We start from the raw sequence: 17,575 nt of genomic DNA, 5'->3' as shown, positions 1-17,575 counted from the left end.
TAATGATTATTAAATGCATGCAATTATGGGTTAGTCCTTCTTGTTGAACTGTTTTTTAGTCCCCACATTAATGTGCACATATTTTGTGGTCAATACTTATGCCAATTCCGTGTGACAACAATAGTGGTCCAGCCTGCAGCTCACAACGATCCACTCCGACCTCTGGGGAAATTCAGATTTGGTCTTATCTGAGGTTGGTTCTGTCTCAATTGTGACTTATTCTCCCCCAAATCCTCCCTGGCAGTCCCCACTTCCATTGACCAGCTTCGAAAGCTGATTCTTACTCAGCTGACTGACTTTGGGGAACCAATGGTAGTGATTTTGGATCCCAGATTGCAACTAGGGATTTCCATTGACCATCGATGATTTGAAATCATCATTGGTTTATGGCCAATGTTGAATACTTTTGCTATTGATGTGGGAGAATCAAATGGTTTCCCAACATCAATGGCAAAAGCGAACCGATGTTTCTTATTTTTTATTTTTTTTTCTTCAATGTGTCGGGACATGGAGCATAGCACCGCCCCCACATTTTGATTGGCCCTCGGGCCATTCAGTCAAAGATCATGGATAACCATTGATAGCTAAAAATAGTGATCCATTACATACCATGATGGGGGAGGTTCCCTTGGCATGCCAATGGATGTTTATGCAACACATCCATCCGCATGCCGGGCAAACGAACCCGCCGGGCGAAGTCGGGGGGGGGGGGGGGGTTGTACCACCATTCGCAGGGCGGCTTCTGGTTGACTCGCAAGGGTGCGAATTCGCGGCCCGAGCGAGTCCAACCAGAATAAGGGCCTAAATCCATTCCAATATGGCTTTTGTTTTACACTTGAAGTTACCGTCCTGCTGGTATGTAAAACCTCTAAATCCTTGGGGCTTTATTTCCTAAACTGCAGCCTTTCAGTGCCGCCGATTAGCTGCGTCTTATGTGACCGACTTTAAAACTGCATCAGTAACAATGCAACGCCCCTGGATTTGGACTTCATAGTTTTGCTGTATTAAATTCCGCAGGCAAAGCATGAGTAATGGGCAGCTGCTCAAGCTTCAGGGACGGTGCCTTGCTTCGCTCGGCAATCTATTATAAACTAACACTATGCCCACTGAGATGGTGACGAATGAACAAGTGGGTTAAAAAAAACCACTTCTGCATGCCCATGTAAACAGCCACCATCTTCCTCCGCAAATGAATGCACCACTGATGGAAATCTAGGTGCACAGCACATACAGCACTTCCACAGCACCTTCCTCAGTTTCTAGTCTGGAAATAAGACACTATGGGGAGATTTACTAGGCACAATACAGTAGGCATTGGCGTATTCGGGCACGTATTCGTCTTTTTGTAATTTACCAGTGTGAAATAACCTTAGTATTTTACGACCGTATTTTATCAAAAATACGAATTAATACGCCATCGAAAGAATATGCCTTGGATTTTACATTCCTGCAATGTCATTTCAAAATTTATTATCAAGTGGTATTTAAAAATATGATCGTATACTAGGCGTATTCTAGTACAAGTTGTAAAAAAAAAATACCAGCATCGGCACAAGTTACATCTGCCCCATCTGCAGCTCAGCATGGTTTTGACCATTTGGGAAGGAATTTGTCTTTGCGAGTGAATAAGAATAACCCCCATAGTGATATTCGTAGTAGATTTTGCCCTATGGCAGCATAGCATAGGTACTATACACATATGTACTAACAAATGTGGTAAGTGTTGCAAAGGGCAGTTCTCCCTGTAATTGATCTTTTGCTGTGTCTGCACTTCTGGGTTTCACAATCTCATGGGTACTTCCCCACAGGCCTGGAACAGTAGGTGACTTGCTTGTAAAGTGGACAAGATGTTGTGATAATTATAACTAGTAATTGCAGGGCCCGGGAAGGGGGCAAGTTGAAATCTCTGGAAATACATAATTTGGCTCCATTCAACCCAGACCCACAAATGTAGGGTTAAGGCCCCCATACACTAGCCGATTTTGGTCAGATTTCGGCCAGATCAGTCGGATCTGGCCGAAATCGGACCAAAATCGGCTAGTTTTGATGTCCCCTCAGATCCGATACGCGGTCCCGTGCGCATCGGATCTGCGTCGGGTGGTCGGACCTGCTGCACGTCCGACCACCCGAATTGGGACCTAGTGGGGCGGCGTGGCGGTGGAGGGAGCAGGGGGGGCTGGGGACGCTGCGGGGGACACAGGCGGCATAGAGCCGTCAGGGGGAGCCGTGAGCTGTCAGCACTGAATAAAAAAAAAAGCCCATACAATGAATGGGCGGCCTGTGATTGGCTGAGCGCTCTCTCAGCCAGTCAGCAATTGGCTGAGAGAGCGCTCAGCCAATCACAGGCTGCCCATTCATTGTATAGGCTTTTTTTTCTAGCACTGACAGCTACCGGCTCCCTCTGCCCGGCTCTATGCTGCCTGTGTCCCCCGCAGCGTCCCCAGCCCCCCTGCTCTGTAGCCCCACCCCCCTGCTCCCCGGGTTTTTTACATGTGATAAATCGAGACGATTTATCACATGTAAAAAATGGCACATCAAGTGCCAATCTAATCAAGCTCCCCCGGGGAAGCTCAGGGGGAAGTCGGGGGCGACTTGTCCTAAGGACAAGTCGCCCTAGTGTATGGGGGCCTTAATACTCTGTTGGGGGTGGGGCCTAATGAATAGACCATTTAGCAAGACCTTTTAAACTTCTGTGATCTACCACAAACCTCCACATTTCACATAATTCTTCCCTCCCCCCATTGAGACTGTGCACATGCCCCTCATTACCATAATCCCCGTGGGGGCGGGGCAGTGTGACCAAGCAATAGGCGGGGCCATGAAGCGAATCAGGGGTCTTCATATTACTGCGACAGGGCACATCTATTTGCAGGAGCCTTCCAGACATTCTGAGAGTAGAGTACAGGTTGGCCAGCAGTGCGCGACTCATGAGTTGGGAACACAGCAGGGACCAGGTGGCACACAGGTGGATAGAGCATGGCGATAACTAATGGTGGAGTCCATGGGCCTGATTCAGAATTGTAAGCAAGGCTTTGATTTTTGCAGATGGACAAAACCACGCTGCGCTGCATGTGGGGCAGATGGAACGGAGTTATTTTGTTTCTGTGCAGGGTAAATACTGGCCGCTTCATTCTTGCACTGCAATTTCAGTTTGAACGCCCCTCACCGAGATCTAACTCTCTCTGCACCTGTTACATCTGCCCCACCTGCAGCGCAGCATGGTTTTGTCCATCTGCAACAATTGCAGCCTGAATTAGGCCCCATGCTTCCAGTAGTATCCGTTACACGTTGCATGTGCAAATGCACAACTGAGGTTGCCGCTTTCGCTTAACACACACGCAGAAAGGAAAATATGTGATATATATATAATGTCTAGTGTCTGATTGTGTGTCTCCAAAACACTGCCATCTTTTAGTGGCGAGTAAAACTACATCTCTTTCTCTCTCGCACATGCACAATCACAGAGGCAATCACAAGGTAGAAGACTAGATTTCAAAGCATTTGCTTACTAGTGTGTGTGTGTATATGTTTTCTAATGCTGGGTAGACACCATCGAAAGATGACCGTACGATGGTCCCACGATCTGCTGGAGCACACAATCTGCATCTGATTCCGATCTGGATCTAGATCCGATCTGGACCCAGTTGAGGGGTCGTTTTCAAATCCTGACTGCAGCAGGTAGGATCTGCAAAGCGATGAAACGACCAGCGGGGAGGCGCATCGGAATCGGATATAAAACATGCCCAGTTTACATACAATCGGTTGAGATTGTATTGAAATTGGGGGAATTGTGTCCAAATCGTTCTGGTGTGTACCCTACTTAAGTATGTTACCCATGTTACAGGTTAGGTTTGAAAAAGCTGTAGCTCGGCGTATCGTCACTTCCGACCTAACCAGGTATCCATGGCAACTGGACGCATACACTATAGGACTGGAAGTGACGTGCGCACCGACTAAAGCCGGGCGTAACGTCACTTCCGGGTTCCGCGATCTGCACAAATTACGCTTTTTTAGCTACAATATATATGTGAATAAATGGGATGTTACCCTATATACTAGCCATACTCCCAATAAACTCACTACACGCTATATCACCACTGTAGGTTCTAACAATAGGTTTCTATAAACGATCAGCCAAAAACCGGAAGTTATACTAGTAATAACCCGGAAGTGCTTTATATACCATTTGTCTTATAAATGCGTTTTTTGGCTTATATTTGAATTAAAATAGTCATCTTATTATCAATGTATAATCATGTTCAATGTCTTTTGTCTCCGAGTAACTCTATTCAGTGTTTTTATATATTTTTGTATTTTGAACCAATGTGGTATGCAAATTAACACATGGGCAGTCAGGTATAAAAATGGCTCCCATTGACCCAAACAGACACCTTGACAAAGCAGTCTGAGAACTGCGAAACGCGTTGGTGACACCCCTTGCCTGGACCCACTTCACCTTTAAAACCTCCATCTGCACCAAGGACTGCTCCACCTGCTAAAAACTTCTGTTCTAAAGTTGACCTTTCTGAGAGTCTCAAGCCAACATTCCTTGTCTGGACACCTGACCTTCTACATCAGCGGGACTCCCGATTAGGCTAATTCCACTCGTGCCATCGGTTGTAGTCCATATTAACATCTCCGCTTCAGGATACCATTCAAGTGGCCGTAAAGGACTCCCTCCAATTCCTCTGGATCAGAGCAGGTTTCATTACCATTCATCATTGGTGACTATAACTGGGTCCAGTCTATATATATTTTTGTCATTGTTTTTGCACCAATTGGTTCATCTAATGTATTTTATTCTTGTTTTTACTGTGTAATAAATTTGCTACATTGTAATATCAGCGCTGCTTCACTTTTTATTTAAATTGCCTTTTTCTATTTGGGAGCTGACTACTCCCTTAAGCAGCAGCTATTTGACCAAAACCACCCCTGGTAAGCGCTCCACACCAACCTTGGTTGGTCCCTCTTTTCTAGGTTTGAAAATGGCAGTTAAGGCCCCCATACACTAGCCGATTTTGGTCCAATTTCGGCCAGATCAGTCGGATCTGGCCAAAATCGGCTAGTTTTGATGTCCCCTCAGATCCGATGTGCGGTCCCGTGCGCATTGGATCTGCGTCGGGTGGTCGGACCTGCTGCACGTCCGACCACACGACTTGGGACCTAGTGGGGCGGCGCGGCGGTGGAGGGAGCAGGGGGGGGGCTGGGGACGCTGCGGGGGACACAGGTGGCATAGAGCCGGGCAGGGGGAGCCGGGAGCTGTCAGTACTGAATAAAAAAAAAAAGCCCATACAATGAATGGGTGGCCTGTGATTGGCTGAGCGCTCTCCCAGCCAGTCAGCAATTGGCTGAGAGAGCGCTCAGCCAATCACAGGCTGCCCATTCATTGTATAGGCTTTTTTTTCTAGCACTGACAGCTCCCGGCTCCCTCTGCCCGGCTCTATGCCGCCTGTGTCCCCCGCAGCGTCCCCAGCCCCCACTACTCCCACCAGCAGCCCCCCCCCCCCCCCCTGCTCCCTGTTTTTTTTTACATGTGATAAATCTAGCCGGGGAAGTCGGGGGCGACTTGTCCTAAGGATGGGGGCCCTTAGGGGCTGATTTGCTGGTTGTTTATCACTCTCCATTTTATCACTTTGTGAAGATCTGGCCCATTATTTAAAATAAGAGAGGATTCAATTGACTGTGGCATTTATCATCTGAAATGATTCATTTATTAGGCAATTTCCCTATGTGGGAAACCTATGGCTATTACGCATTAACCCATAGATTCTGGCACCTATGGGTTACCCTGTGCAGTAAGCTGCAGAGGCTGCAAGGATAGTTTGCATTACGTGCACCCTTCCATTGCTTACCATGCAAGGCAACAGCACTGACCAGACTCTCCCTTTAAACCAGGACACTCCTGGATTACACAGGTTCTGTGGCTGATCCAAACCACATGAAGTGCATGATTGAAGTCAGCCAGCCACATAACCTATGTAATCCATGTGTCCCGGTGTAAAGGGATGATCTGGTCAGCCTAGTCTGCCACTAGGGGTGGTCCCCATTTACTGCTGGTCATTTGCATGTCTCCCAACATTTGTTGTCGTGAAAGCGGGACACTTGCGCCCGGAAAGGGGTGTGGCCTCATGGGGATGCCGCATCCGCAGGCCACGTCCCCTGTTTTCTGTCACTACGGGGACATGGTCATCATTGTGAAAGCTGCTGGCCATACTCCCAAAATCAATGAAAAAATTGATCTCCTTCAAATATAGAATTAGAAATAAATTTATATTTAGACTGTAAACTCTCCCGAGCAGGGCCCTCTCTCCTCATGTGCGTTTCTTGGAATATCTATCTATCTCTGCCACCCTAATAATTACTTCAGTGTCCTGTCCCCTGATGGTTCGTCTTTGTTTAGCACGTGTCCCAAATTGCATTGTACTGTGTAGCTGGGTACACACTAGTAGATATATCTGCAGATGAATTGACAAATTGGGGGGGGGGGGGTTCATTTGCTTGTACCCGCCCACTGGGCTGTCACTCACTGACAGCTGGCCGTAGGATCGCCGGTACACACAGCAGGGAGCCAGCTGTGTTGGACATCCGAGGCGATATATCTGTGAGCGATGATGTTTACAGATATATCTATGGGACACACTGGCCTATGGTGCATCGATAATTCAGCCGTTAAATCGAACGGGCGATATATCGGCCAGTGTGTACGCACTATTTTTTCCTAAAAATAACATTAATAATAATTTATAAAAATAAAACGTATTATTTCAACTCAGCTTTCAGAGTGTAACAATACGGGAACACAAAGTGACTCATACTTGGAGACACCCCTACTGCAAAAGAGGAACGGGGACAGGGAAGTGAAAGCAGATCTGGCCACAGCGGACTTCTCTCAGTCAGTCTGTGTGTGCTCTCTGTAAGTGATCCAATCTGTGAGATGTACAGTGAGGTAGTGTCCCTGCAGTGTGTGTGGGTGTGTGTGTGGACTGTCTTCCCTCCTCCAGCTGCCCAGGCCTCTCCTCCCATTACTTTCTGTGCTGCTTCCTCTTTCACACATGGAGGAAACTTAATTGAAGTACGCCAGACATTTCCAGGTACTGAATATACTTCTGAATGCTAGTCGTGCCTGGCAGTGGGGATGATAGGGGGTACAGTGACAGGCGGTCACTCATGTACAGGACAAGGTAGGGTCCGCAGCTGGGGGGCTGTCAGTCTGTCTGTTGCTGATATTAGCTGCTTTTAGATCAGTAACTGCAATGTTGTCAAAAGCTAGGAGCTGCCAGTGCTTAGTCAGCTAGTGGCGAAGCGTACGCCGACCGTACCTTCGTGGCCACCCCCTACTCCCCTTACCCATTGAATGCATTTCTGATCTGTCTAGCTTAATTATATTAGTTTAAAGTCCGTGTGTCTTTATAGCTCCGCTAACACCAGAGCCAGCGAGGGAAGCGCGGTGCGTGACGCGTAGCACTGCGACCCCCTGACTTCTGAGGCACGAACCGGCCGCACGGCATAATCGTGATCGAGCATTGCGCTCCTTTGCCACCTATGTGATTGTGCTCTAGCCGGTACTACTTGTACTCTGTGGCACATACACAGATAATTACACGGAGGCTTATTCCTAAATATACCTTGCACGGAGGCTCCGCTGGAACGTCCCTCGTGCAGGGTAAACCTCATATAGCATAACAAAGACACACAACAGCACGTAGAATTAATTCCATCTAGGCTCACAGAAGCCTTCAGTAATTTTGCTGATATAATTAATTGTGATTATTTCTATCGTGAACACAGTGAGACCTAATAAAGCTTATTTCAAAGACAGTCTCTCAGAACACTAATTGAAAGTGATTACATGACTATTAAGGGAACGGGGGTCCCACGTTGCATGGATAAAGATATCCATTTTTATTACATGTTATGTGTTTAATGTCTTGTGTTTGTTTCACTACATTTTATCGATCTAATTAATAAAGGTTACATTTTAAAACGTATTCTTTGGGTGCACCACACAGTGACATCCCGTTTCTGTCCCCATGAACCTCTGCTAAAACACCACCACTCTCCACGTCACCCCGAAGCGTGGTGAGCGCAGCGGAACGCGTCTTCCGACCTTTTCATACCTCCACTATCCACACTGGCGTGGAGTTGATTTTATATAGTGTGGCGAGCGCAGCGAGGGGACGCGGAATACATGTAAAGTAATCCGCGTGCGCTCGCCACGCTATATAAGATGAACTCCACGCCAGCGTGGATAGTGGGCGTATGAAAAGGTTGGAGGACACAGGGCTCGCCACACTTCGGGGTGATGAGGAGACTGGTGCTGTTTAAGGTGTTTTACCATATGAACTACTGAGATCTCATCTCACATCTTACAGGATGTGCAATGCAATTTCACTCAGGGTGCAGTGAATACATTAACAAAATGAACTACTGAGATTGCATCGCACACATCGCAATGCGATTTCACTACGCAGAATAGCAAATAGCTTGGTGGGCGCCCTGCTAGGAAACAAGTACCGAGACAAATACAGTTACATTGAATCATCAGCACTATTTCCCAGCACTTTACCAGGTGTATTAGCTTGTACTAATGGTGCGTACACACGGCAGATCTGCCGTGCTATGCGAGTCCTGATGCGATCAGATGGTATCGGGGCTCGCATAGCACGGCATGCTGCAAGAGGGACAATTTAAACTATATAGTGCAGATCTGCCTTATATAGTCTTGCCTGCCCTCACTATATCGCTGCCGATTTGCGCTCACTCGGGAGCGTGCATCGGCAGCGCATCGGGCGATATGGCTTCCGATGTTCTCTATATCTGGAACATCGGAAACCATATCGCCCTCGTGTGTACACACTATAACTGGTTTGGGGCTCATCTACATTTGGATATAAGTTATTTTAAAAGATTCCTCTCAGATGTAGCAGCACACACCCACGCTTTTAGGTGCCATGTTCACAATCTCTCCATATATGGAACTAGACACGCCCTTTGGGTGGAGCATGACACCCCCCTCAATGGGGCACTGTGCAAAATTCTATTACCAACTATTATCTCCCTGAAACTAGTTTTCAAAAGTAGGCAAGTATGAAATTCGAGTTAAGACGCCACCTTGCGAATTATTGTGCTCGCTGTGCGAATGTGTATGGCGACAAATCTATAACTCATAACAGGCTCACCGTCAACGGTTTTTACACTGGGCACAAATCGTCGCAGGCTCAGAGGAGCCAGAGACTTAATCGGCAGTGCGATGGAAATAGGACTATCTGGCCTGGAGCTGATGTCACACAACCTCCCCGAAATGCCAGAACTCCCAGAAGCCACACTTTTAGGTAGCGCTGGGCACGCTGCCTTCCCTTTACAATAGCTAGACGGACCTCTAGCATCTGTATCCAAGAAGGTGGCAGCCATTTTTGGGAGGCCATTTTGCAATTCCAGCCTGATCAGCTTATTGCATACCTCCCAACTGTCCCTTTTTTTGGGACGTTCCCGCATCCCGCCCGTGGCCAGCAGTAAAAATAATGCAGCCAGTATTTACCCTGAACAGAAACAAAATAACTCACCCAAATCTAAATCTAGATTAAATCTGGGTAGATTCCGTAATCGAACCGGGAGGCGGTCAGTGTGAATGGTCCCGTACCCGGGATTGGGGACACAGGACTTTAAAAAAAAGCTGCTGGTTGGAGCTTTCTTGGGCTCACAAATGCTGATGTCATCTTTCAGAGCCCTGGAGTCCATTTCTAATGACATGCATATGTATTTGCTGGGATTTCCCGGGATCAGTGTGAATGGGGCTATCCCGGGTCAATCCCAGGTCTGAGTGCAGTGTGAAAGGGTACATTTCCGGGAAGCATCCGGGAACACATTCCCAGGTGTGACCCGGCTCTGCAAGTGTGAAAGGGGTATTAGAGGCAAATTCCTTCTCAAATGGACAAAACCATGTGCACTGCAGGTGGGGCAGATGTAACATGTGCAGATAGAAGTAGATTTGGGTGGGTTTTACTTTAAAGTGAAATTTTTATTGCAGTGTTATTTTATTGCAGTCAGTATTTTCCCTGCACAGAAACAAAATAACTCACCCAAATCTAATTATCTCTGCACATGTTACATCTGCCCACCTGCAGTGCACATGGTTTTGTCCATTTGAGAAGCAATTAGCCTTTGTGAGTGAACCAGATTAACCCCCCAAATCCCCAATTCTTAGCAGTGTGGGTGCATGCTCAGAGGAATTACTGGGGCCGAAAATCAGAGGACTGTGGAGGACAGCTTTCATCAGGAGAGCTGTGTAAGTACATATGCAGTGACTATAGATGTGGTGGGATGTACCACATCGCAGAAGCAATGCTTAGTACATTCTGCCCAATGTTAGGTAACAACAAAGGCTGGGATCTCACCGGAATGCCAGGAATATGTGGCAGCAGTGTATTTGGGCACAATGGATGCTGTAGACTTGCAATGCCAGGCAGGACGCTCATTATATCATTTGCATTTAAAGGAGCAGGCGCAGTGTCCTAGGCCATGGCGCAGCTGTATCAAGACGCCTCCATTAATGGAATAGCGGCAGATGGCTGCTCCCTGATGGCTCTGCCACAAGACACAGCGGTGCTGGATGGAGTTCATGAACAGGTAAGTGTGCCATGACATGTAATGCACAGTGCTTACTGCCGCTGGCGTCCTAATAATAGTGACTTCTACCCCCTCCCCGCTAGTCAGTCCCTCCCCCTCCAGGCTACCCAGAGCCAGTGATGGTGCCCGGGAGTATGCTCAGCACTCTTTCTTCAGTAGACATCCAAGAGGTGTAAAACTAATAATACATACTCACCTATACCTAGTGTAGATCGGTCCTCTTCATTCCATGTAGTGGTGACACCGGACCCAGCAGTGACCTGTACGATCATTGTTACCCAAATGCCATTTAACCTGGTGCTTCTCCCATTAAAAACATTGGGGGCGTGAGGCGGATGGGTTGATTGGCTAAGAGAAGCAAGCCTCCGGCTTTCTCAGCCAATAAGGGCTTCCCCCCATTCCCTCCAATGTTGAGAACCGTGGCTACATTGTATACAATCGTGGTTCCTATCTAGGTTTTCACCACTGAAGGGAATCCCCAGCCATTGCTGACTAGTTGGCGTGTAGTACAGCTGCAGGAACCAGTATAACTGTATTCCCTGGCTGTGGCATTACTTCTCAGGCTAGTGGAGCCCGGTGCTGGTCTCAAATATACAGCGGGCCCCAATGTCATCCCCCCCCCCCATACTCTTAGAACCAGGACCCGTGCTGGTATTGCTTTGGGGGGTGTTGGATGAGGTTTGGGACAAACTCACACCTTTTAATGTACTGAAAGGGGCAATTATGTCCTGCACAAAAAACTCAGAGCCTATTTTATTTTGACCCCATACCATATATATTATAACCTGCCTTTGGGGTTTTGTGACCACAGTGCAGGATTCTGCCATTTTGGCCATTTAACTTTGCAATCCCTATAAACTACTCCTGTTTACTGGGAGCCGGTATGCAAGGTGACCGCTGCGCCTGTCGCTAACAGACCTGTCTTCCTTTATTTCTATCTTTGGGGCAGATGTATTAAGCCTGGTGAAGAGATAAAGTAATACGGTAACGTATCAACTCCTGTCATTTTACAAACATATCTGATTGGCTGGTGCGTTATCACCTTCAGGGGGATGCAGTAACATCTGCAGCCCCTCCCGCCGCACATTGCCGGCTACCACATAGAAAATAATCACATATGCGCTAACGTATACGATTATTATCACAAAGGACAGCTCTTGAGTTAAGAGCTGGCCTTTGCGAAGCACCCGGCGATGTCACAGCTGGTCCCCGACGGCTCTCCCCCTGTGCCTGGCGGGAGGGACTCTGTCGGCTCCTCCTCCCTGCACACTGAAGGGAAAGCACAGCAGGAGGCTGCCTGGACATCAGGTGAGGGAGGGCGGCGCGGCCCAGCTTCTGGCACCCAGGCCAACAGACTGTTCGTCAGGTGCACACACCAGGACAGCGGGCGGGAGGGTGGGGGTGGAGAGGGGCATAGGGCGGCCCAATTAGCATATGTGAATGCCCAGCATTTCATGGGCGTTCCCATGCTGATGAGGCCGGGATGCTAGTACGGGGGACGGGCAGCTGACATCACCCTGTGAATGGAAGTTACGGTGATACTGCCGCCGATTGGCTCCGGGGTCACGCGGCAGCTGCGAGCACCGGACAGAGGAGGAGAAATCCTTAGATGGTAAGTAACCATCAAAGAATTTCTCCTCTGTGCGGGTGGCGTTAACGTGCTCGCTGAATCAGCCACCTTCTTTACCCACCACACAAATAACTCTGTACACCAGGTGGCGCACATGCTCTATACATTTAGGGGCCAATTCAGAATCACTCAGTATGATCCGAATTCGGCCCTAGCCCCGGTGGTCTGCTAATGTACAAACCCAGGCACCCAACGGCTTCAGCGAGTTGCACACTCGCTGGGACGTTTGTTGCGGGGAGGGCGGGCCAGGGGCGGAAACAACGTTTAATGGGCATTGCAATGTAAATCCTGGGCCTTCCCAGGGGCGGCGGTTAATCTCACAGGATGCCAGCGCCCGCCCCGTCTTTGTCTTCGAAATAAAAGTCAGACGAGACCCCTCAGCCCTAGATTGCTGTTATTGTAACCCGCCATTTCCTAACTGCCGCTCTGGGTAATTGTCTGCATTGTCCTACAGATGGAGGAGTTCCTGGGTGACAACGGGGACTATGACGAGGAAGCAGAGGAGAAGAGATACTACAGGCGGAAGAGACTTCTTACGGTGAAGAGCGTGATAGCCGCTAGCGTGGGCGCTGCCATTACATACGGGGTGTATCTGGGTACGTAGTCATCTGAGCTGCTGGATTAGGGAAGTGCAATGTAGCCATTTAATACTTGTGTCATCCAGTGGGGACCTGAGGGGGATGGAGCCGGTACTTTTTACCTGGGCCCAGGTCTGCTGCGGGGGCCTGAGTCAAGCTCCCCCCACTCCCTCCTTGCAGTGAGCTGGCCAGTGGGGATTGGGATGACACCGCAGCACAGCCTCTCTCCCCAGCTCAGCACACGCTGCTCAGTGCTGTGTGCTGAACTGGGGAGAGAGAGAGCTGCAGTGCCAGCCTGTCATCTCGGGATACGGTCATTTGGTCTACAGCATGATGGTCGACAGTCATTAGGTAGACACCATTAGGTGGACATGGGAAAAGGTCGACATGGGTCTAGGTCGACATAGAAAAATGTCGACATGGTTCTAGGTCGAAATGACGTTAGTTCGACAGGTCATTAGTTCGACAATGTCTAGGTTGACAGTCAAAAGGTCGACATGGGGTTTTTCACTGTTTTTTTTTTAGTCGACATGTGCCGACAGGCGCTATTTCAAGCCCTACCATCCAGTAGTACGTGGTGAGAGAATAAAATAGTGTGCCGAGCGCAGCGAGGGGATGCGGTGCACTTGAAACTGTGTCCATGTCGACTGTGTTGACATTTAGGTAAAAAAAAACAGTGAAAAACCCAGTGTCGATCTTTTGACTGTCGACATAGACACTGTCGAACTAATGTCCTGTTGAACTAACGACCTGTCAAACGAATGACATTTCGACCTAGACCCATGTCGACCTAATGGTGTCGACCTAATGACTGTCGACCATCATCCCAACCCGTCATCTCTCTCCCTCTGTGTGCGCAATGATGATCCTGCCCGCCACACCACATCCTGCATAAATTACGGTCATTTTTTCCCCATGGGGATGTGGTCACGCCCCTCTCAGAAGCCACGCCCCCCATTTTACTGGGGCCCGACTGACCTGCCAATGCCCCTGGTGTCATCACACACTTGAGGGTGTATCATGGAAGAGTAGGTGGAATTGTGAGCTATGGGAAAATAGTGTTCATTCCAGCACCCTGCATCTTCCAAAACCCGAGCAGTTCCTCTTCCATGTTCTTCCTCTGCTGTGGTGCTTCTAGCACAGTCTGTGCTGCATATCAGACCATACTGTGCTAGAAGCACCACAGCAGAGAGCGACAGCCCAGGTAGGGAAGTGGAACTGCACGGGTTATGGATCACAGAAGTGCAATTCCGTATCTATTTATTTATTAACAGTTTCTTATATAGCTCACACATATTCTGCAGCGCAGTACAGTATAGTTCTCCATTCACATCAGTCCCTGCACCAATGGAATCTATATTCCCTACCACATGTCCACAGACATTCTAGGGCAGGCATGTCCAAACTATGGCCCTCCAGCTGTTGTAAAACTACAAGTCCCATCATGCCTTGTCACAGTTTTTCTATTAGGGGTTGCTAAAACTATGGCAAGGCATGCTGGGATGTGTAGTTTCTCAACAGCTGGAGGGCCACAGTTTGGACATGCCTGTTCTGGGGTTAATTCTGTTGGAAGCCAATTGACCTACCAGTATAGTTTTTGGATTGTGGGAGGAAACCAGGGAGAATATACTAACGCCACACAGTTAGGGCCACGGTGGGGATGGAACCCATGACCTCAGCACCGTGAGGCCGTAATGCTAACCACTACACCATCCGTGCTGCCCCAGACTAAGATGCAGATTATTTATATGCATGTTGGGGGCTGATTCAGGGGCGGTCACTGAGCCAATTTCTTACATCCTTGGATGCAGCTTCACTGGCTTCCGCATAATATAGCCCAGCTGCTGCATACAAAATCATAGCAGCTGTGCTACAGCACCCACCTATGAATCAGCCCCATAATGCGGTCAACTAGGGGCCACGAGGGGCTTCCTTGCACTCACCCTCCTGTTGAAGTACCGGCAGTCAGGATGCCAATATGGATATACTGACCATTGGCATCCCGACTGTCAGGCCGTCCTACCACCCCGGGGTCACTACAGAGTACACAACACTTATGTCTTTTTCACCACGTTGGTAAATAACTTCTGATATACAGCCAGGTGATGACACTTTGGCCTCTGTGTTTCAGGGCTGCTGCAGATGCAGCTGATATTACATTACGATGAGACGTACAGAGATGTGAAGTATGGTAACATGGGACTGCAGGACATCGATAACAAGATGCTGATGGGCATCAATGTAACTCCAATTGCTGCCCTGCTCTACACTCCTGTCCTAATCCGGTTAGTCACTGTGCATCCAGGCTGTACATAAAGGAGAGAGGGCGGCCTGCTGTGCTCCTGCTAAACCGTCCCAATTATCCCTCCCCTTGAAATCATACTCAGAGACACGTTTTGGGATTAAATCATTGGCCACAGTTTTATTCACAATCCTTAACCAGCGTTTGCAGGGTGAGGACAGAGAGCGGTGGGCAAGGTGCAAGAGCCTATCAATGCCGATCATTGATTTCGCGCTGGGGCGTGCCACATACCTACGCGGTAGGCCCTCGGCAACGCCCCCTCCCGTTCTGGGAGCCAGCCCCTGCAGATCACTCTCGCTTGGCGAGCAGCCGATGGCCCGCCGTCGAAAGCTGGAGCCTGGCGTGCGGCCCCGCACCGAGGGTGAATCTGCCACCTCGGCTGGTTCCCCTCCTCCGCCTGCCTTGCGCACCGCCTCTTCCCGCCCTGCCACATACATCAATGCAATCCTGTGACAAAATAGGTAACACATACCAAATATCATTACCGTACATCCCTGTAAATCTTTGACAATAGCACATAACTTGCCAAACACCAAGGAAAACAAAAGCAAAACAACGTTACAACATCGACTTGCCCTGAATCACCTCCTCATGCACTTGTGCTATAACGAAAAAGGGGGTGGGTGGGTGGGATCGTGCTCCGGGACGCTGTGTGCCCGGCCTGCTCCCCTGCCTGGTCTTTTAACCCCCTCCTGGCCGCACCTCCCCCCAGGTGCCCTACTGGCTGCCCTTTGTTCCCCAGGTGTGAAAAAGGGGACGGGGACACCAGCCCGACCCCCCCCCCCTGTTGTGCCGGGTCGCCGGCCGCACGGCCTGCCCCTCCCCCTTATGCCGCGTCAGCGCCATAGCGGCGCCTGTGCTCCCTTAAAGGAGAGAGGGCGGCCTGCTGTGCTCCTGCTAAACCGTCCCAATTATCCCTCCCCTTGAAATCATACTCAGAGACACGTTTTGGGATTAAATCATTGGCCACAGTTTTATTCACAATCCTTAACCAGCGTTTGCAGGGTGAGGACAGAGAGCGGTGGGCAAGGTGCAAGAGCCTATCAATGCCGATCATTGATTTCGCGCTGGGGCGTGCCACATACCTACGCGGTAGGCCCTCGGCAACGCCCCCTCCCGTTCTGGGAGCCAGCCCCTGCAGATCACTCTCGCTTGGCGCGCAGCCGATGGCCCGCCGTCGAAAGCTGGAGCCTGGCGTGCGGCCCCGCACCGAGGGTGAATCTGCCACCTCGGCTGGTTCCCCTCCTCCGCCTGCCTTGCGCACCGCCTCTTCCCGCCACTGAGGTTCCCGGGTGTATTGGCCGGGTACCGAAAAGACCCCCACCCTGCAAAATGCCCCTTCTCTCATGCCCCCAGCGCTTCCTGGAGCGCATTGTTGAACAAGTCAATGCCAATGTCCGACAAATGCACTCCATCTGTCCGATACATGCCATTGATCTTCTGGTTGATATCCGCGTGGCGGATAACCCCCCACCCCATTTCCAACACCCGCTTGGCTACCGCCACATTTACTTTTTTCCTGGTCCTTTCAATGGCTCCTCCTTTCTTTGCCCCGCGCCATACCAACCTGGGGATGATGCTGGACCACAGCACCCTAACCCCTTGCCATCGGGCTTTCACCCACTCTAAGTCGGCGCCAACCATTCTTACCAGGTCCAGGGATCTGGCATCCCCCAAGTCATTACCTCCCAGGTGAATAATTATCGTGCCTGGGGTGCCGGCCATCCCCTCCCCCCTCACCAACGCTTCCCTGAGTCCGCTCCACTTCATCCCCCTCCGCCCAAACCAAAACACTCGCCCTTCGCTCCTTGCCAGCCCTAGCTGTCTGCCGTAGGGCCTGGCCGCGGCCCTGACTTCGGCCCAGTGAACGTAGGAGTGGCCGACAATCCATATCCGTTTTGTGTTTGTATTCCCTGCGGAGGGGGGGGTGGAAGAGTTAATTATCCGTCGGCTTGTCGGTGACTGGCCTGACGTATATCTTATAACGATCCGATTTCCACCTGCCCAGCGCTCTGATTTCAGCGCCTGCGCGGCCCTCGCTAGCCGCTGAAGTGGCCGCCCCAATCCTAAATGAATGCGAGCTAAACCTTCCTGCTGGCCATCCGCTCGCCGCTGCGCCCTTCCTCAGGATAGCTGAGAACTGGTATTTCGTTAGCGGTGACCCGTCCGCGTGCACCAGGAAGTTCCCTTTGCCCGCTGTTCCCATGCCCATGAAGTCCCTAACCGCCGCTACTGGGCACGTTGCAGTGTCCGCGTGGCGGTTTAGCTGGACCCATCTACCCTTACCTTCCTGATCTGTCTTTGACCTGTGAATCTTGCACAGCACTGAATGCTCCGTTACTGCTACGTTGCTGTGCTGCAGGCCCTCCTCTGCTGATGACTTTTTTCCTGCCACTAACTCACTGATTCTGAATGCGCCACTGAAGGCCATTGCAAATG

At 49.8% G+C, this 17,575-nt stretch overlaps 1 protein-coding gene across 2 annotated transcripts in view; it reads left to right on the top strand.

Moving 5' to 3' along the window:
* Window positions 1-6,935: 6,935 nt before the first annotated feature.
* The window catches only part of UNC93B1 (unc-93B1 regulator of TLR signaling), a 30,734-nt gene continuing 20,094 nt past the window's right edge, over window positions 6,936-17,575 (top strand). Inside the window, exons 1-4 of one of the 2 annotated variants that reach the window (XM_083145886.1) lie at window positions 6,936-7,091; window positions 10,496-10,626; window positions 12,711-12,852; window positions 14,966-15,119. In XM_083145886.1, coding sequence (XP_083002012.1) covers window positions 10,519-10,626; window positions 12,711-12,852; window positions 14,966-15,119 — 404 coding nt within the window. In that variant the 5' untranslated portion in view covers window positions 6,936-7,091; window positions 10,496-10,518. Of the gene's footprint in view, window positions 7,182-10,495; window positions 10,627-12,710; window positions 12,853-14,965; window positions 15,120-17,575 lie in introns of both variants that reach the window. The other variant, XM_083145887.1, reaches the window with a different exon arrangement.

This window comes from Crinia signifera, chromosome 6, assembly GCF_055691185.1.
Source record: "Crinia signifera chromosome 6, ASM5569118v1, whole genome shotgun sequence".
Taxonomy (NCBI): Eukaryota; Metazoa; Chordata; class Amphibia; order Anura; family Myobatrachidae; genus Crinia; species Crinia signifera.
Note: the sequence above shows the minus strand (reverse complement) of the source record. Positions and strands in the feature narration are given on the sequence as shown.